The sequence below is a fragment of the Pangasianodon hypophthalmus genome, chromosome 4 (assembly GCF_027358585.1).
Source record: "Pangasianodon hypophthalmus isolate fPanHyp1 chromosome 4, fPanHyp1.pri, whole genome shotgun sequence".
NCBI lineage: Eukaryota > Metazoa > Chordata > Actinopteri > Siluriformes > Pangasiidae > Pangasianodon > Pangasianodon hypophthalmus.
Window position 1 is genome coordinate 9,674,148 of NC_069713.1, and position 20,725 is coordinate 9,694,872.

The 20,725-nt window shown below is 38.3% G+C and overlaps 2 protein-coding genes and 1 non-coding gene across 3 annotated transcripts in view; 1 reads left to right on the plus strand and 2 right to left on the minus strand.

The window, feature by feature from the left end:
* The first annotated feature begins 1,111 nt into the window (after positions 1-1,111).
* Positions 1,112-1,323, plus strand: LOC128318234 (small nucleolar RNA U3). Its single transcript, XR_008301710.1, has one exon. It is a non-coding gene; the product is annotated as a small nucleolar RNA U3 (small nucleolar RNA).
* A 4,391-nt stretch (positions 1,324-5,714) lies between these two features.
* On the minus strand, positions 5,715-8,033 carry LOC117597148 (E3 SUMO-protein ligase ZBED1-like). Its single transcript, XM_034303887.2, has 2 exons — positions 7,232-8,033; positions 5,715-6,717 (listed from the first exon to the last, which is right to left on the minus strand). The coding sequence occupies exons 1-2, from the start codon at positions 7,403-7,405 to the stop codon at positions 5,875-5,877; spliced, it is 1,017 nt and encodes a 338-aa protein (XP_034159778.2). The 5' UTR covers positions 7,406-8,033; the 3' UTR covers positions 5,715-5,874.
* A 5,015-nt stretch (positions 8,034-13,048) lies between these two features.
* Positions 13,049-20,725, minus strand: part of LOC117597152 (basement membrane-specific heparan sulfate proteoglycan core protein-like) — a gene marked incomplete at its 5' end in the record, with an annotated part of 59,826 nt that continues 52,149 nt past the window's right edge. Inside the window, 5 exons of the mRNA XM_053233532.1 lie at positions 13,049-14,125; positions 14,917-14,976; positions 15,217-15,294; positions 18,472-18,540; positions 20,335-20,403. Of these exons, the coding sequence (XP_053089507.1) occupies positions 14,118-14,125; positions 14,917-14,976; positions 15,217-15,294; positions 18,472-18,540; positions 20,335-20,403 (284 nt within the window). The remainder of the gene's footprint in view (positions 14,126-14,916; positions 14,977-15,216; positions 15,295-18,471; positions 18,541-20,334; positions 20,404-20,725) is intronic.

The window sequence follows — 20,725 nt, forward strand, 5'->3', positions numbered from 1 at the left end:
AAAAGAAAATGTGTGTGTGCGTGCGTGTGCGTGCACACACAGCTTCTTGACTCCACAATGGGCCTTATTTATCAAGCTAGATATGAATGGATTTATGTGTAAATTGTTCATGCGAGCATTTAGACAAGAAATTTGGTATTCGTGAAAATTCAGAAAAACTTTTGTATCCTACTCATGCTAGTGAGCGTGTGGAAAAATTTATGTGTAAGAAGATTAACTAATGTAAACATCTTTTACTTTTAAAGCATTTAGCAGACTCCCATATCCAGAGCAACTTATAGAAGTGCTTTGGAGTCTCTATGAAAAGCACACCCTCATGCTAGTACACTAGGTCAGGGACTAAGAGTACCATCAGGAAAAATGAGTGAAAACCAATAGTTGTATATTATTAGCATTAATTAAGAATATTAAAAAAAAAAAACTATAATCAGTTATAATTTATCCCTTAGTTCCAGGGAATTTATAATGCTACAGCATACAAAGACTATACAATTATGTGCTGCCGATGTTGTGGCAGCAGTTTGAGGAAGGGCCACATGTGGGTGTGATGGTCAGGTGTCCAGATACTTTTAGCCATATAGTGTACATTGATATGTAATTTTACACTTATGAGTTTCATTGCATGCTTTATTAATAAAATATCAATAATAAATTAAAATGCACATAACTTGACTGATTGCCAAGAGAAAAACAACAGACTAATTATTAAGTTTATTATTATTAAACTTGACTAATTGGCGAGAGAAAAACAACTGAAAAGTCTGCTGACCTTTGAGATTTGTAACAGTGGGCACTTTGTAGGTTTAAATGAAAAATGTAAGGTGTACAATTATGTTTTTTCTCCTGGAAATGTAGTTGAGTAAAAGTAGAAGTACTTACTTTCAGTAATGATCATCCGAAGTACAAATATTTTAAAATAATACTTAAGCGTAGTAAGTATAGTTTTTGTTTTTAAGATAGTTTATGTGGATAGCTGATCATTCTAGTGTGTGTTATGTGTAGCCTCTCGCTGTTCATTTTAGTGTGTTATATGTAGAATCTACAATCTACCATCTTCTGGATTTGTGTGTTATTTTGGGTCATGTTTTGTCTGAGGCTAAGAAATGCTAAGATGCTATACGTTCAGGGATCATTTCTATAGTTTCTAGCTAGGAAATGTGATTTGAAAGTGTTATGTCTCTCTAATCACAATGATGAGTTTTGATGCACTCTTCTGAGCATGAATCAGCTCTAGCCTAATGATTCTTTCATGGGCTTTAATCACTGATGAATGTTCTCTACTTCTTATGAGGTATGAGTGGAAGAGTACATGGTCAGAGTGACTGGTATTTTATTAGTTCCAAAGAAAAAGGAGTATGTAGTGCTTATAGAAGTTTTATATTGAAAATATTAGAAATGGTTATGTAGATTTTTAGTTTAATGCTTATAATTGTGGTCAAGTTAACTTAAGTTTGAGTGTAATTTTTAGGTAGTGTGTTATACTAGTTTGTTTGTCTTGTTATTGATGTTTGTCGATGTCATAATATACTAAGTACCACTGTGCCCATATAGTGAGAGTAAGAATTTAGTCCTACTCAGATAGTACTACTCAGTTTCTAAACTATGATGTGTTTTGCAAGTAAAAGGAGTGAGTTTCAGGGAGTTTCCCATTTTACAGGCACCATCAGCTGTCGCACTTCCTCACCATGTCTGGGGTCTCGTAAGCACCGAAACAGGACGCCGTGCTGCAACTTCAGTCGCTCCACTATCCAGTCCATTTCTCTTGTGGCCAGCTCATCTCATGCATCTTCTGTTTCTTGGGCCTTTCATGCACCTTAACGGCAGTCAACACCGGCCCGATGTCAAGATCTCGCATCTGAGGTTCCTGAAGCTCATTCCAGCTGTGTCCACAGATTTGGATTTTCAGCCTGGACTGAGCTGCCGAGTGTGCCACCGGCTTCTTGGACCTAACTGTGCAGACAGGCCACAAACAAACGTTTTCTTCCTTTATCACTAAGAAGTCTTACTGTATGTACTCAACTTCTGGCTCTGAAGCCACCAGGATATGGGACAGCATGTCTGCATTTTGGTTCAGTCTTCCAGGCTTATAATGCACCTCAAAGTTGAACTTGGTGAGCTAGGCCACCCAGCTTTGTTCTACCGCACCCAGATTTGCTGTCTCCAAGTACCACAAGGGGTTGTGGTCTGTGATGACAGTGAACGGAATTTTTCAGTGACTGCCCATTTGAGGCCAAGAAGGTCTAACTTAAAGCCGCTATAATTCTCGTCATTTCTCTCGCACCCCCGCAAGCCTCGGCTGGCGAAGGCTATCACACATTCAACCCTTTCTTGTCTTTGGCTCAGGACCACCCCAAGGCCCAGGTAACTCCCATCCATACTTACAATGAATGAGAGATTAAAGTCGGGATATGCATGTACAGGTGGTGCCATCAGACACTTCCTCAGCCTATCAAATGCTGCTTGGCACTCTTCAATCCACACAAAGTGTTGTGGTAGAGGCTTAATGCTGCCCTTTTTTACTTTACCTGTCAGGGCATGCAAGGGCCTCGATAGCTGTGTGAAATGGAAACAAACCGTCGGTAATAAGCAATGATGGAAAGAGTAATGAAAAATCATACTCAAGTAAAAGTACTATTACGTCCCAAAAAATGTAGTGCGAGTAGAGTAAAAGTACGTGTCCTAAATACTACTCAAAGTACGAGTAAAAAGTAGCCCTTTTAAAAGTACTCAAGAGTAATGAGTAGTGAGTATTATGCTGTGAATGTTATTCCACATTATACCCTGCAAATTAAAAGTGTAGCTTACAGTGTCATTCTCTCTTATTTTTAACTAATATATATCTCCAACAGTTTTATTTTTGACAGGGTTCACACACCCTGGTTACTTCAAATTCAAGGACCTTTCAAGGACTATCCAGGTCCAATACCCAATACACATTTCAAGTGAGAGCAAGGTTACATCGTGTTACCTTGTTAAGATACATTGTTACAGTTTTCATGTGTCAAACCCAGCTATGCAAAAACTATGCATTTTTTTTGCATTTATTTTTGGCCATATGACAGATCTGATATTCTATTTGTTGTATTTCTGTTTTGCATAAAACTGAAGAATATTCGGTATATCCTATATTGTATTCTAAAAATTCTGATATTAACTTTTGCATGGATTTTATTGAAAGGAGCTTAGGATCATGTAACCAGAAGTTTTAAGACATGTGAATATGCTTTTAAGTTTTTCTCGCCTCATGGGTTTACATTATCTTAACAAGCAAAACAACTCAACATTACATTAAATAAAATATTTGGGCAACAGATTATCACAAATGTTTTGTTTATTGAACACAAGATACAGTCATTGACTGAACATATTTGGGTTCGGTGTAAACACTGAAAACATCATAGTCCTCCCTATTAGAAGAGAGTTTTTTTGCACAAGTGTTTGAAATCCGGAGCCAAACCATGCGTGCAAATGTACATGGACTTTGTTGCTCCACAGGCAAAAGTCTTCGCAACTGCACCTCAGAAAATATTTGGCTCTCCAAGTACCACCATAATGACCAACATTAAAATACAGTAGCGTAGTAGGCCTAACTATTCAGCTACAGCTCTGCACAGTTAAAAAACGAGGCAGTTTTATTCCTAATAAGAATATTTATTGTTGTCAGCCACTTTAACATTGTAAATACACAGTTTGAACATTATAACTGCACTGTGCTTACACACAGGTGAATAAAAAACCTAATGATTAAATTAAAATGTGGTGTACCTAAAAGTTAAATAAAAACTGTACTGTACTTAAATGTAAAAAAAATAAAAAATACTCAAAGATGAAATTAAAATGTATTGTGTTTTAACATTAATTTATATTTAATTTAGTGATTCCTCTGCACACCACTAGAGGGAGCCTGAGTACCACTACTGGCACTCGTACCACACTTTGAGAACCACTTCTTTAAATCAATCTGTTGTATAAAGCGCTATATAAATGAACGTGGCGTGACTGGAGTGCCGATTGCAGAGCTGGTGCAAATTTATCCACATCGCCAACAACTCAACAGCCTTCGAAATCAACATTTCTATGTCAGATGCAGGCTATGGTAGGACTTACCTGCTTCCGATTTCCGCAGTGCCGTCTTGTGTGTAGATCCAGCTGCATGACTTGAAAGAGCCGCTTCTCCCATCCTATGCACTTTGAGAGATTTATAACAGGCTCTGCACCTGGCCAAGTGATGGTCCTTTGGATCTCTGGCAAGCCATTCTTTGTAATCTTCTTCTGTATCTATGTACGTTTATTTTCAAAAACTATTTTCCAGGGCCTTGACTTTTTTTTTCAGATTCACAAACTTTCAAGGACCTGTGGGAACCCTGTTCTGACTGCTAGCACTGAAAATCCAGGCATGTAATATTTGATAAAGCAACCAATAATCAGGTAACATTTATGACAAGCATTCTGTAGAGGTCTTCTTGCAGGTTAATAAAGGTTGCAAAGCATTGTACATTAACAATTTAACATAAAAAGATGAGCCTGTAGCACAAATTAGAAAATTACACTGAAGTGAATAGAACATGCATTAACTGACAAGTCTCTGAACATGAACGCAGGCTTGCAGCGATTTTAGCGCAGGGGTCAACAACGAGCCTATATTCTGAATTTGTTGTTCAGTTTTACAATGAGCTGATTCTCAAAATTTAAGTAAACAGCTGCCCAGCACAACTAAAAAGGCGCTCACATGCTGCAGAGGCAGGCAAGGGTGTGTTCAGTTTGAGGCTTAGCTTTTTCACCAAAGGAAACAAGTGAAGCAGTCCCATCTCTTCTGAGGCACAAGCCAAGTATCCATCCAATTCAGATGCAGTTGGGGATGGAACAGTCTTAATGGAAGAAAAGAAGTCATCCTCGTCAGAGGCATCGTGTTGTGATTCGTTTTGCTGGGTGCCCTTAATGGCATCAAGATAATGCAGGATGTAATCCATACCTACCATACACACAAACATTAATAATAATTGTGGATAATGCTGACAGACAAACTATAGCATGTTTACTAGTGTGTTATGGACCAACTATTGGGGTTTTCATCGATAGTTTAGAAATTAAATAAAACCGTTCACTTGCTACATAAGCCCTGCTGCATTTACTCCCCTATAACCCCTCAATACCCTTGTCTTTTCTAACACTGTTTCACAGTCTGACTGTGCTACAGTAGGCAAGTAAATAAATATAGAACCAATAGCTTAACTCCACACAAACCCATACACAGTAGTGGACCAGTTACAAGTGGGATAAGCAAAATGTACCCATGACTCCTGACAAAATATTAGGAACATCTTATCTGCTTTTATGATGTGGGCCTTGTCTGTCCATGACGTTTTGAATTTTGTAAGAAGAATTGCAGCACTGATGAGCTCCGGATCTTCCATAAACTCCCCAAAGCGCTTTTGTAGACCCTGCTGCAGAGCATGAATAAGGGGAAGACATACCTTGACTGAAGCCTCCATCTTTTTGAGCTTGGACTCAAGAAGGTAGATGGTGGGAAGCAGCCACCCCATCTGAGTGTTGGTTTCAGACTGAAGGATGTTCAAGGCCATGGATACAGGCTTCATCACAGTGCAGTATTTAGAGAGGTAAGAAACTTCAGCAGGATTTAGCCTGTTTAAAAAAAAAAAAAAAACAAAGTCAAAATCAAAAACACACAAACATCTTAAGTACTCCAATTAGAACAATGTGAGATTGAGCAAACAGACTGACATTTTCATTTTGAATGCTGCACATACATTCCGAAGGGATGCTTCTCCCTGCTCCTTTAGGATCCGCATTACCCTCTCTGCAGCACTGTACACCGAATTCCATCTTGTGTGGTTGGGCTGAATGAACTGCAGCTTACATTCTTCTTGGACGATCTCTGCATTGATGGCATTTTGCAAACGTTGAACGGGTAAGCTTCTTATATATCTCACTGCTGTCCTCTGCCTTGGAAGTATCCACAGTAGCCACCAACTTAAGATGACACGCGCAACGCTGATGCTCGGGTAGATGATACTCCAACCCACTGTTAGTGTTTAAAATAGAACAGGTGTCCTGAACCTCAACTCCTTCTGCATCTTCCTCACTCTCCAGTGTCACTGCCTCAGCAGAGTCAGCACCAGTCAACTTTGATCCACTAGCAGTTGTTGTTCTGACTATTTTTCCTGAGATGCCATATTCCGAGTGGATGTCATCCAGGGTCCCTGCAAGCAAATCAAATGTATGTGATCCTTTCAAGCGTCTAAAGGCAATCGAAGCAGACCTTCTTTCCAGTGTAGATTCATCGATCCAGTGTGCGGTTACACCGATGTAACTCCGTTGTCGAGCTGTCCAACAATCAGTAGTGGTACCTATATAGCTGACTTTTGCCATCTCAGCAATGATGTTTTTTTTTACCTTTGCGGCTGCTTCCTCGATTCTCAACTTCACAGTTGGTCTGGACATAACTGTACAGCTAGGTTGCATTGTATGGATTAGATTTTTGAATGTTGGAAGTTCAACTATGGTAAAGGGCTGAAGGCTTTCACAGACAAACTCAACTACAAGCCTGTCAATTGTGGACTGAGTAACCTGCCTGCATGACATGGAGTAGTCTTTAATCTTCATCTGTTTCACAGCTGAATCACACCTCTGTTCTTCTGAGTTTTTTCCTTTCAAGACACATTCATTGTACTGCTTTAATTTCGATGGATGTTTTCTCTGTAAAAAGAATACACTTCAAAATTGAGTAACTCACATTTGTAACCACTGATAACTTTTGCTTGCATCATTTAAAAACAAACATGATTTAAATAAAAAACTATAAAATATAAGTGTTACTTGCTATTCATGGACTACAATTTTAAATCCCCATGTGAGAACACATTACATTAATATATGCACCGATAATAAGCCGACAGAAAGCAGGTTAATGTGTTTATATGCTGAGCGAAACCTGTGTAAGAGGCAAAAATACAGCTGTGACGAGAGGTTAACGATAGGTGCACTTTGAACCCTGGCTAACAAGCTAAGAGTGTCCAGCAGTTTTTGTGCTATTTTTTGGTTGCCAAACGTTCAGTGCATCCCTAATTCACACTGGCTCATAAAACCTCTACATGAACACACTTTCCCAGAAAGATTGCGCATTTACGCCCCTGCACTATATTGGTTGTGACTTTTATTATACCATTTAACATATTTAAGATATGATACTTAGCAGATATTCAAAACTTACCTCGATGTGTTTTTTCAAATTAGAGGAAGAACTCTTGAATGCCGATATTTCAACTGGTCTAGGCAGGCAAAGCTGACATGACATAATGACACAATTGCCCTTCTTCGCCTTCACTGCAAAAAGCTGCTTCATTGTGGCCAAGGATGCTGAAGTGCTGTATTTGAGCTGTTGCATGTTGAAGCATCCACCACACTTCCTCCCTCCTCCATGATTAAACTAAATTGGCGCCAGGTGTCTTGAAGTCTGTCTGATGCAAGTTTTCTATGCGCGATTTGATTCGACGGGAATCACGGGACTGATTATTCTCCTTAGCCAATCACCGTTGACAGGAAAAAAATAAACATATAAAGTAGCGACGGCAGGTTGAGGGAAAGTAGCGCAGTAAAAGTACCGATACAGCGCTAAAAATGTACTCAAGTAAAAGTAAAAGTACACTGTTTTAAACTACTTAATAAAGTACAATTCCTGAGAATAACTACTCAATTACAGTAACGAGAGTATTTATAATTTGTTACTTTACACCACTGAAAGTCACTTATTTTCTGAAGAACAAATAAGAGTAAACTCAGTGTAATAATGTTAATTAATCAGAACATTCATTGCTAGATGTGAATGGTTATTTTTCAGAGCTGAAATGATCTGAAATAACTGACGTGAGCTAATTTGCAGTTGTGTATGCTTTTCAGATAAGACTACTCAGTGAAGCAGGAAGGTGAGTGGTGGATATAAACTGGTTTGGGGAAGTGCACATCTTCAGGGTATACAGGTGAGATTATCCACAGCAGCAGGAGGCGAGTCATAATGCAGAAAGCCGAAGCAGCAGGAGGAACAGAGCAATCGTAGAACATCAACAGCAGTCAGGCAGCTTCGAGGCTGAGAGGAGCCACAGCAGTAGATGTGAGTTAATCATATCGGGCAGACGGAGTGCATTTACAGCTCAACAGACAGAGAGAATAGATTATTAGGTAGGACAGGAGCATGAAGTGAAACTGAGAAGTTGGAATTTTGTTTCTTTACAGGTTTGTCTTAAACTGCCATCACTGCTGCTGAAAAAAAAAAAGCCTCAGTAATCATAGATTAGCGTCTGCACATCTGAGCTCGGCTGTGCTGTGTGTACCTACTGGTTCTACAAGGTACTGCAAGTAAAACACAACATAACTGCAATGAATGTGGCTTTACTGTGGTCCTGAGCTTCACATATGAGCAGAGAATTATCATTATGTTGTTTTTTTTTTAACATACTGTATACTCAAAGTCAGGGTAAATGTGTCTAATGTTCTAAACTTTTTATTTATTACAGTATATGGTGACAAACTTGACTGGTGTATATCTGTGAGGAGCTGCTTCATTCACAATAATATTATATTCTCTTTTTCTTATTTCATTATTCATTACAAGTCATCTGGACCTCCCATAGAAGTTTTAAGTAGTGCATCTTTTAGCCTTTAAGCCTGCGAGTGTGAAACGATGTCTCAGCAGTGCAAAAACATTTTAGCACCTGCTCCCTCTTTCTCACTGTTTAACTCACACTGCTGAGAAAAGCCAAAACACAACAGCCATTTTCAAGCCCAGTGATGAACAGAGTTGGAAATGTTCACTCAGTCTGTATCATAAACACTAACGTAATTAGGTTTTAGCAAATCCCTGGTACTTTTGTTGGGAAAAAATGTTCAATTCAATTTCAAGTGTTCAATTTAAATGTTCAAATTATGACAAAGTCTGTTTACTGTCGGCTTTCACATATACGTCATTACCTCATTGTTTCATGCTCTTATGTTTCAGATTAATATGCTGTTCTATATAAACGAAATAAATCCACAATGCTGGGTTTTCAGATGGATATATACACGACTTTACACAGAACATTTAACCTACAACATCATAAAAGCCCATTTACAGTTTTTATGTTAAATGATTAAAATGTATTTTTAAATATAAAATTGCTGTAATACTCCACATTAATGGTTTATCATCTTAAATATGTGATTGTGATTTTACCGGCATGGTAATGTCATAAGTCTTCACATTGATGAACGTCTGAATCAGTTTGTTTAGCATAGATCAGTAAAGATTTGCATTCCACAGCTTGTTGTTTTAGACCAGTGGTTCTCAACCTTTTTTTTCAGTGGGCCGCACTATGTCCAATTTCAAGTCTCTTAAGGTATCTAAATGCTTACAATTAGATGTATTATTATTATTAGAGAGTATAATTCTACTTACCATTAATGGGACACCTGATGTTGTTGGGAGCAGACCAATTTGGTGAAATTCGGCTCAAAAGGAGTAACAGCACAATGAGGTTGCGACTGTAAGATGCGCACAGAAAATGTGCAGAAAATGTGCGTTCGCAAATGTATGTTGATCCAAATATGGAAAGCACTTTTGAACTTAATAATCTGAGGTTTTGTCCACAGATGTTTCGCCACATTTCTGCAACTGAGGATGACTGCTGCGCGGTATGGCTGTGTCCTCTTGCCTGAACATCCATCAGTTCATCTTCGAGTGTGCGGTGGTGGGGCAAACCGAAAGTTGAAGTGAAGTGTAGCCAAGTATGGTGACCCATACTCGGAATTTGTGCTCTGCATTTAACCCATCCAAGTGCACACACACAGTAGTGAACACACACACCATAAACACACACCCGGAGCAGTGAGCAGCCTTTTTTTGCTGCGGTGCCCAGGGAGCAGTTGGGGGTTTGGTGCCTTGCTCAAGGGTCTCACCTCAGTCGTGGTATTGAGGGTGGGAGAGAGCACTGGTCATTCACCCCCCCCCACCTACAATCCCTGCCGGACCTGAGACTCGAACCCACGACCTTCAGGTTCACCTTCGGGTTACAAGTCCAAGACTCTAACCATTAGGCCACGACTGCTCCCCAAGCCCAAGTCCAAGTCCAAGTCCAAGTCCAAGTCGCAGCCAGGTCCTTGATTTTTTCCGCAGGGAAAGTGAATGGCTCTCTGATGAAATGTCCTGCAGATTTTATTTGCTCAAAATCAGAAAAACGAGAGATGAATTTTTCCTGCATTTGACTGACAGTTGTAACGAATCGTTCTCTCTGTTGTATGTCCAGTACACCCTCACACGCGTCATTCAGAAGTGGAAAGTGAGTTAAATCACCATCTTTCAGTTGTGCATTGTACAGTCCTAGCTTCATTTTAAAACTCTCAACACAGCCCAACAGGTCATCAACATGTTTTCCGTCACCTTGAAGTTGCAGGTTCAGCTTGTTTAGGTGAGCTGTGACGTCTGCAAGAAAAGCAACGTTTGTTTTCCACTCATTGTCTCTCAAGACTGGAAATCTTTCTCCCTCGCCGATGTCATTAAGAAAGTGAACTTTCTTGGGGAGTACAGCCAGAAAGCGATGCAAGACTTTTCCATGACTTAGCCATCTCACTTCACTGTGCAGAATGAAGTCTCTGTAGGCACTGTCCAGTTCGTCCAACAACGCAATAAAATGGCGGTGCTTTAGAGGCCGCGCTCGAATGAAGTTGACCACCTTGACCACGGTGTCCATAACCTCCACGAAGTATCCATCAACTAACTTGCTGCATAGTGCTTGCTGGTGCACAATACAGTGAAATGCCAAAAGTCAGGGGAGATTTTTTGCATTTCAGCAACGAGACCCTTGTGTTTTCCCGTCATTGAGGGCGCACCGTCAGTAGTGATGGAGACAACTGAGGATGCTGGTATGTTCATGGCTTTGCATGTTTCACTAAGTGCTCTATGAATGTCCTCACCCCTTGTTCGTTCATGCAGCGATTTCAACGCCAATAAATCTTCTGTAACCTCAAAAGTCTCTGAATTCACACATCTCACCCAAATGCAAAGCTGAGCAACGTCTCCGATGTCTGTCGATTCATCCGCTGCCAAACTGAGTGCTGAAGCAGTGGCTAGCTTAGTTTTTAGTTGTTCTGTCAAATTCTCAGACATTTCAGAAATTCGACGAGTAACTGTGTCATTGCTGAGCTGTAAACTTTTTATCCTGCGAATTATCTCGCTCTTGTTGCTCAGATCATCAAACAGACATTGTGATTCCTGAAAACAGTTCTTAACTAGCTCCCCATCACTGAATGCTTTGCCGTGTTTGGCAAGGAGCCAGGAAATTTTGAACGTTGCTAATGTTGCGGCCTGAGATACTTTTAAGCTTTCATTGTATTCTGTTCAGCAATGGCATTTTTTTTCAAGACTAGTTATCTTGAGAGCTCTTTCCTGAGATCCAGGTGGATATTTCTTGTCAAAAGTTGCATAGGTGGTTTCGAAATGTCTTTGACATTGTAAGTTTTGCATACACCCAGTATTTTACTACAGAGCGAGCAGAAAGGCTGTCCATCTCGCTCATGGACAGCAAACTGATTCTTCCATTCTTCAAGCACTCTCCTATACCTTCACTGCTGATGCTGCGACTCTTCTTGTTTGCATGTGTTCCTTCATTAGGATTTTCCTCACATCTTTTTTCTCTTCTAATAACAAATTTGCCCATTTTGATCCTTAATTGATGACTGTTTTAAATCTGCCAGAGCGCGTGCTTGTAATTGCGTCAGTTCATAGCATGTCTGAAAACAATACATGATCACCAAAATTATTTTATATGGCATAAAAATTATTGTTCAAACTTTTATTTGTTTAATACATTTTTAAAAATATATGAATTGTAAAACTATAAGTTATTAATTAATTAATTATTTAAAAAAAAATTTTTTACCTTGTCTGCATCGCAGGCTGCATTTGCATTTGCGATGGGCCGCATGCGGGCCGCGGGTTGAGAACCACTGTGTTACGAGGATGGCTTACTGTGTGGCTTGCAGTGAGTTCACTAAATTTGTTACAATTTTGGAGGTATGCTTAGGAGTGTCCTGCTGGGAGACTCATTTGCAGCCATGTTTTAACTTTCTGGATGATGTCTTGGAGTGTTGCTTCAGTATTTCTAGATAATCCTCCTTCTTCATGATACCATTTATTTTCTTAAGTGCACCAGTACCTTTTCCAGCAAAATACTCCCACAACATGATGCTGCCACCCCCATGCTTTACAATTGGGATGATGTGCTTTGAATTAAAAGCCTTACAGTACATACATAGCGCTGATCATTATGGTCAAACAGTTCAATTTTTGTTTAATCAGAGAACACTTCTCCAAAAGCTACAAAATACAGTCTGGCTTTTTCTGCTGGTCTTAGAGTATGGGCTTCTCCCTTGGGCGACAGCCTTTCAGACCATGATCATGTAGGACTCTTAATGATGGCTGTAGTTTACAAAATTTGATACCTAATGTATGGAACTCTTATCAGTTCCTTTGTTGTCATGGGGTTCAGTTGAACCTTTTAGACCAAAGGTTGTTCATCCCTGGGAGTTAATTTGTGCCTCTTTCCTGAACAAAGCAGTGTCTGTTTGGCTCCAAGACTTTTACTGTATTGTACTGTTGTTTTGAAATTAATCTTAAGGAGGAACCAGACTTGCCCACATTTTTTTTTCTTAGGTTTTGGCTGAGTTGCATTTTTCCATGGTTTGTGTAAAAAGTGTAAAAAGTGTAAAAAAAGGCATTGCCTAAGAGAAGACAGGGATTCTGCGTATTGTAATATTTGTAATGGCAACGTTAGAAGCTGAAGGTTAAAATAAAACATTGAAACTTTGAAAATATTCAATTCATATTGTGTAAAATGTCCACAAAACAAAGAATAATTGACTTCCAGATCTTCATTTAAAGTGAGCATACATTTTACATACAGTCAATCAGCACTGATTTAACCTCAATCATGTCTGATAATGAAGAGAAGAACAGAACATAAGAGCTGCTGTTGTTTTTAAAATTGTTTATTCATGCTAATTTCAGGCATCATGCTTAAAAAAATACAAACTTTAAATTCATTTTTATGTACTGCTTAAATTAATTATATAATTTGGAATATAATACTTATAAAAATACATGAGAATATAATGAAAGGAACAATATAATGAAAGGTACAAAATTCAAGCATAAAAATACCATAGTAAGATTTTGCTGAGGATAATTATTATTCAAAGCTCTTCACACAGCATGTATACAGCCTTATATTTCTTTTGCTCCTGTAACATCCTGGTGGATATGGAAGGCAATAAACCAGAGGAAAACCAAAGAAAGTACATTATCTAACTCAAAATGATGAAATTTATTACTTTATTGATACTTGTATTTGTATACTGAAAAAATATATAATTATAAAAAATAGAAATGTACATATTATATAGGCACTAAACTCGAAAAAGATTTTAAAAGATTAAAAAAAAAAAAGGCACAATATCAGTCTATGTGCGAAAAGTCCCTCAAGAACAGTACAGCATTACTGACTGTTTAAAGCAGTGAAGACAAAATATCTGATTATTCCTAAACTCTAAAATCCAATGCTGGATTTTTTTTTCCCCCTTTTACAATCCATTAATAGGTAAATAGCATAAATGAGTAAATAAACACAAAATACATGAATAAAATAATGTACAACACAAAATACTTGAATAAAATAATGTACAACAAATTAAATGCGGAATGTTAAATGTGAAACAATAATATACTTGTTTTTTTTTTTTGTAATTGAGATCAGTATTAAAATATACCAGTGAACACTTAGTAACCAACACTGCCAGCTTAGTTATACTGATGCAGTGAATGAAAACTGGCAACTAAATTTAACCTGGATAAAGCCAATTCCAGCCCATTGTGAAAGATAGAAGGTATAATTTTAAATACATTCAGCTTCCTGTTCCTTTAACATCCCTATCAGGAGTTTGTACAATGCTTAGATTTGAATTAAGCAAAAAACAAGCTTTCCAGAAACTACAGTGTTCTCCCTAAAATATATATTTACCATGTTCTTTGGCCGTTTCAGCAATTCTTGATTGGAGACTTTAGACTTTCTTCATGGACCTATGCAAAAAGGACAGTTTATATCATTTAGTTAATAATGATCTAACTACTGTTGGGTGCCATTTATCAAACATTTAGTAAAGTTGTGTGTAAATATTTCTACAGGCCAAACTGAACTAAAAATTCCTGCCAATTTTACAATGTTTCATTAACACTGTTTTTCTTTGTACTCATGTACAGCTGTTGATACATGAGCCATTAATTACCAAGCACATTCAAGTGCAACGTTATAATCCAGCCCACCAAATACATTTTGAATCTGTGTTTAAAATTGAAATAGTCTTTTGGACTATAATTAAATTGAAAGATTTAATAATAATAATAATAATAATAATAATAATAATGGAACTAGGCTAAAAAAAAAACTTAACTGTAAGTTTGGCATGTTTTCCCTTCTCGTACATGGGAAAGGGGCGGAGTTAAAATTGTACTGCAACCAGCCACTAGAGGGCTTCAGAGACATTGTGGCTTCACTGTGAAACTCCTGTTATGATGTCCAGCCGTATACACAGTCGATTTGATCAATTCAACAATGGTGAATAATATCTTATATCCACTGGATTTATGGTACTTATGTCCCAGTTCTGACCTCCAGGCTATTAATCGTTGCCTATTCTCTGGGTGATTTGTATTGCTGTGCCTTCACCGGTTTGCACATTTCTAAGTCTCTATAAGAGCCTTTTCCATGTTACTGAATGTAGTGTAAATGCAGTAAACGTATAAATATCTCTGTTTGTCTAAGTAATACTGTTGTCTGGAGAGATTGTGTAAACTCTTTGAGCTCATCTTACCTTTATCTGTGTTCTGCTTCAGTTCTGAGTAAACAGTGTCAGCTGCCTCACTGCTCTTTCCTAGTGGGCAACAGTCACTTATTTAGCATTCGCTTAAATCAAATACACCATTCTATTAACCCCTTAAACTTCATTTACTACATTTACCTCTTTTGTTATTTTATTGAATGATTCATAGCAGTTACTGAATACCATGCGTTAAGATGAATAACTGGCAAATAATCAAAGGTTTTAAAAGATTAAATGAAATCTAAAATGGTGGCCATTTGCACTGCATAAATTGAAAGAATTTAGTCCCACCTTGTTTTCTCTTTGGTTTCTTTTGGTTTTTCAGTTCAATGTCAGCATAAGTCACATCACTTGGTCCAGTGGCAGCATCTATAAAAGATTACACAGCTTTGTTATCCCATTGTTTCCCATTCTAAAAATATATTATGTTGTATAACATGATGCTGTTGTCCACAGCCAATCTTTCAAATAAAAGAAAATAAAAATCCAACTCCATTAGCTGCCATACAGGCCCTCTCCATGGCACTACCTCTGTGATTCACTAAGGCAAGCACTCTGTCTTAGTCTTTAAGCTATCTCTCTATAAGATTTTTCCCAGAACTTTTCAGACTTGTTAATAAACTTCTGAGCAAAGCATAACCTCTGGTTTCTACTGCAGTGGATTGTATCTTTGTAATAATCTCAGTGAGGTTATGCTGGTGGTACTGGATTATTTAATAATGCTAAACTGGTTACTGTATTTTCCTTTCAAAATTATGAACTAAATGGATGATTTCAAAAAAATCTGTTTCCAGTTGATTTAGTGTGATTGTGAAACAACACACAAATTGTTTATTCTACGTTTCATTTTCAAATGTATGGAAGTATTTTCTGGACAAATTTTTCGAAAGTAAATTACATTTGCAATTGCATTTCCTATTTGTGGACGCATAAATTGTGACAATTCAAATGATTCCAAATTCCAAATACAAACACGCCCCGTAGTATACTCCCACTCCCAACCCTGATTGACAGGTTTCTGTGCAAGGCATCGGAAATTCAAATGCAAAGGGAATTGTGATTCCATTTGAATTTTGGCAGGCTCCATGCGGGACACCGAGAAAGTGAAATAGCGGTAACGCGGTAATATGCAATTTGCATTTTCATTTGAATTGTCAAAATTTATGCATCCACAAATAGGAAATGCAATTGCAAATGTAATTTGTAATTACTTTTGAAATTTGTCCAGAAAATACTTCCATACCTGCTACTAACGCTTTGAAAACACTTTAATTTAAGGTTCATTAATAAACAATTTATTCTCAAGTAATATGTAGTTTACTGATTAGAAATGCAACATCTTAAGATCTAGTGTTAGCTCCCTTCTAGATTTTGCTGGAGAGTCTATTTTTTTCATTAACTGTTGCCAAGAACTATCTACCTTTAGTGAAGACCATTTAACCAACAGATTAACCAGCGGATGTTTTCACGGACATCTTGAACACCTCCCTGAGCAACGCCGACATGCTTCAAGGCCACCACCATCGTCCCCGTGCCTAAGAAGTAGCCAGTGTCCTGCTTCAACGACTACCGTCCCATTGCACTTACACCCATCATCATGAACTGCTTCGAGAGGCTCGTCATGAGACACATCAAGACCCTGCTGCCCCCCTCACTGGACCCACTGCAATTCGCTTACCGTCTCAACCGTTCAACAGATGACACCATCACCACCACCCTCCATCTGGCCCTCACACACCTGGACAATAAAGACACATATGTTCGAATGCCATTCATAGACTTCAGTTCAGCATTCAACACAATCATTCCTCAGCACCTGATTGGTAAGCTGAACCTGCTGGACCTGAAGACCTCCCTCTGCAATCTTGGACTTCCTGACTGGGAGACGTCAGTCAGTCCGGATCAGGAACAGCATCTCCAACACCACCACACTGAGCACTGGGGCCCCCCAGGGCTGTGTGCTCAGTCCACTGCTGTTCACTCTGCTGACTCACGACTGTGTAGCAATGCACAGCTCGATTCACATCATCATGTTCGCCGATGACACGACCGTAGTGGGTCTCGTCAGCAAGAACGACGAGTCAGCGTACAGAGACGGAGGTGCAGCGGCTAACGGACTGGTGCAGAGCCAACAACCTGTCTCTAAACGTGGACAAAACTAAAGAGATGGTTGTTGACTTCAGAAGAGCTCAGGATGACCACTTTCTGCTGAACATCGGTGGCTCCTCCGTGGAGATCGTCAACAGCACCAAACTTCTTGGTGTTCACCTGGCGGAGAACCTCACCTGGTCCCTCAACACCAGCTCCATAACAATGAAAGCCCAGCAGGGGCTGTACTTTCTGCAAAGGCTGAGGAAAGCACATCTCCCACCCCCCATCCTCACCATGTTCTACAGAGGGACTATTGAGAGCTTCCTGTGCAGCTGCATCACTGCCTGGTTTGGGAATTGCACTGTCTTGGATCGCAAGACCCTCCAGCGGATAGTGAGGACAGCTGAGAAGATCATCGGTCTCTCTTCCTTCTATCGCAGACATTTACACCTCACGCTGCATCCGCAAAGCCACCAGCATTGTGGATGACCCCACACACCCCTCTCACACACTCTTCACCCTCCTGCTGTCTCGCAAATGGTACCGAAGCATTCGGGCCCTCACAACCAGACTGTGCAACAGTTTCTTCCCACATGCCATCAGACTCCTCAATACTCAGAAACTGGACTGAAAGAACACACACATACACATACACACACACAACTGTACATCCTCCATCTTCTTTGCAATTTTTTGCACATCCCCACATTACATACAAATATTTATTATACTGTACACATCTTATACTCTCTACTAGGCTGCTACTTCTTATGTTTACACCTATTTCAGCAACTTCTACTTTTTTTGCACTATTGTCACTGAATTGACTTTGTAATAGAACTGTGTACTGGTCGGCGCTGCACTGGGACTTACTGTGCCCACTGTCTATCTCAGTAGTCATTGTACTGTCTGCATATGTTTGCGCTTGTGCACTTTATGTATAAATGTATGTAGTCCCTTGTAGTTCTGTGTTGTTCTGTGTTTGTCCTATGTAGCACCTTGGTCCTGGAGGAACATTGTTTCGTTTCACTATGTACTTACTGGCTGTATATGGTTGAAATGACAATTAACTCCACTTGACTTGGTGTAATAAACATTTAAAGCTCACAGTCCCTGCGCCGAAAAATTAGCTTTGCCATTATCTTGGCTCAGGAGAGGCTATGGGACAGTTTGCTAACACACTAGCATAGTAGATTCTACATTCAGCAGCAAGCAGGAGCTGAAAGATTCCCTTAAAACATTAAGGGCTGGTGTAATGCAACAAGTATTTATATACATGCAGAGTCATATGATAAAAAACAATTATCATCTTAAAAAAGGTTTTATTTCAATTTGGGAATAGATCACATCACCTGGCTTTCTGGCAGCATCATTTAATACAGAAATTATTTTAGATGAACAACAAAGGCAATTAAAAACAAAAGATTTGACGTTAGTTTCATGCAGTATTCTTACCCTTTTGTTTCTTCTTCCTAGTGACAACCTCTGAGTAGAGCATATTGCTGGCTTCAGCTGCAGAATCATCTAGAAGAGAATAAAATAGAGTCAATACAGAAGCTCTTGAAATGTTATGTTACTAAATCTATCTCACATTTAGCTGCAAAAATCTAGACTATACCTATGGTTCTCATATTAGTATTTTCGTAGATGTTATCACCATCTTTTAAAATAGAAAAAAAAATAAAGACTTTAGGGGAGAAGGTTAACTAATGTCAAAAACAAATGCTGATGTGATTAATGTTATTGCAGACTGACCTGCAGGCTGAAACTTCTGAGACAGAGAAAAGTAATCTCTTACTCAACAAATTATAATGTAGAAGTAGCTTTGTGTAATTTTACCCCTTTTTTATATTTTTTAAGAAAGCTTGGGTATCTGAACATTTCACAGGATGCAACAAAAAAAAGTGAGAGTGGGATATTTTTACTTTCATACTTACATACTTCATAACTGAAAAGGGTGAGAGAGCTTGTGTGACAAAGACAACATTCATTTACGAATACGAATCCTTTTTTATGGCTTGTTCAGTAGCCTTAAAGACTGGCTTACTCCCAAATAAAACCATATTACTACCATATTTATCTATAAAATGGACCACATTTCACAAAAGAAATATGCTTTTATTTTCTATAGAGCCATTGATCCAAATCTCCATTTAATACATTTTTTCAGTGCTAATAAAAGAATGAACGCCAAAGTTCCAAAATCTCCAAATCTCCAAGTCTGCTAAAATGTTATTATATGGCTTTTGTTGTCAGCTATAAACAACATTTCACTGATTTAGGTTTTTAAAGATAGTTAGCCTTACTGGTTCACGTTAAATAGAAAGATTTCCAGAAAGTTTTCAGTGTTTCTCGGGGCAGAGTGATAGAGTTTATATACTGTATATAAAACAGTAGGCTATACATCATAAAATACCGCTTATATTATGTGTGGTGTAATAAACATTTAAAGCTCACAGTCCCTCCTCCAAAAAATTAGCTTCGCCATTATCTTGGCTCAGGAGAGGCTATGGGGCTTTAAGAAAAAACACATTTCTCCTAAGCACGCTGTTTTCAATAGACAAGATGCTAACATACTAGCATAGTAGATTCTACGTTCAGCAGCAAGCAGGAGCTGAAAAATTCCCCTAAAACATTAAGGTCTGGTGTAATGCAGCACTTCGGCTCCATTACACTCTCTGCAACAAACTCTCTGCTGTATTCAGGCTGCTTTTATTGCTGAAGAAATTACTGTGGCAGTTGAGAAGTTCATATTGGGTAGTGGAGAATGTGGAGTTCAAAAACACACCTATAGGGTTACGTGACACTGCTAGCACAACGACCTTACAGCAGAATATGAAAATCTCCAGGCATCTGACATGCCCTCTTGTGAGTCACACCAGTAACAGCTCAGCCAATTACATGCACAAGTTTTTTTTTTCCATTACAAGCTGCTAAGAGTCTGAACACTGCGTCATTATTAAGTTTCAATTATTGTACGTTTATAATATTGAATGTTTTAATCAGTTGAAATGTAAACTTAAGACATATATTTAGGTAGTGTTTATTTTTGTTCTACAGAAAATGTATCGTATCGAGGCACCGCCTTTTCTAAATCGTATTGAATTTGAATTTTGTGTATCATTACACCTTTTATATACATGGAGAGTCATAGGATGAAAAACAATTATCATCTTAAAAAGTTTTTATTTCAATTTGATAATAGATCACATCACCTGGCTTTCTGGCAGCATCATTTAATACAGAAATTATTTTAGATGAACAACAAAGGCAATTAAAAACAAAAGATTTGACGTTAGTTTCATGCAGTATTCTTACCCTTTTGTTTCTTCTTCCTAGTGACAACCTCTGAGTAGAGCATATTGCTGGCTTCAGCTGCAGAATCATCTAGAAGAGAATAAAATAGAGTCAACACAGAAGCTCTTGAAATGTTATGTTACTAAATCTATCTCACATTTAGCTGCAAAAATTTAGACTATACCTATGGTTCTCATATTAGTATTTTCGTAGATGTTATCACCATCTTTTAAAATAGAAAAAAATAAAGACTGTAGGGGAGAAGGTTAACTAATGTCAAAAACAAATGCTGATGTGATTAATGTTATTGCAGACTGACCTGCAGGCTGAAACTTCTGAGACAGAGAAAAGTAATCTCTTACTCAACAAATTATAATGTATTTTTTAAAATATTTTTTAAGAAAGCTTAGGT

Coding starts and splice junctions, on each gene's coding strand:
- LOC117597148 (XM_034303887.2), bottom strand. CDS start 7,405: ATGCAACAGCTCAAATACAGCACTTCAGCATCCTTGGCCACAATGAAG. Junction 6,718..7,231: donor ATTTGAAAAAACACATCGAG/GTAAGTTTTGAA, acceptor TTCTTTTTACAG/AGAAAACATCCATCGAAATT.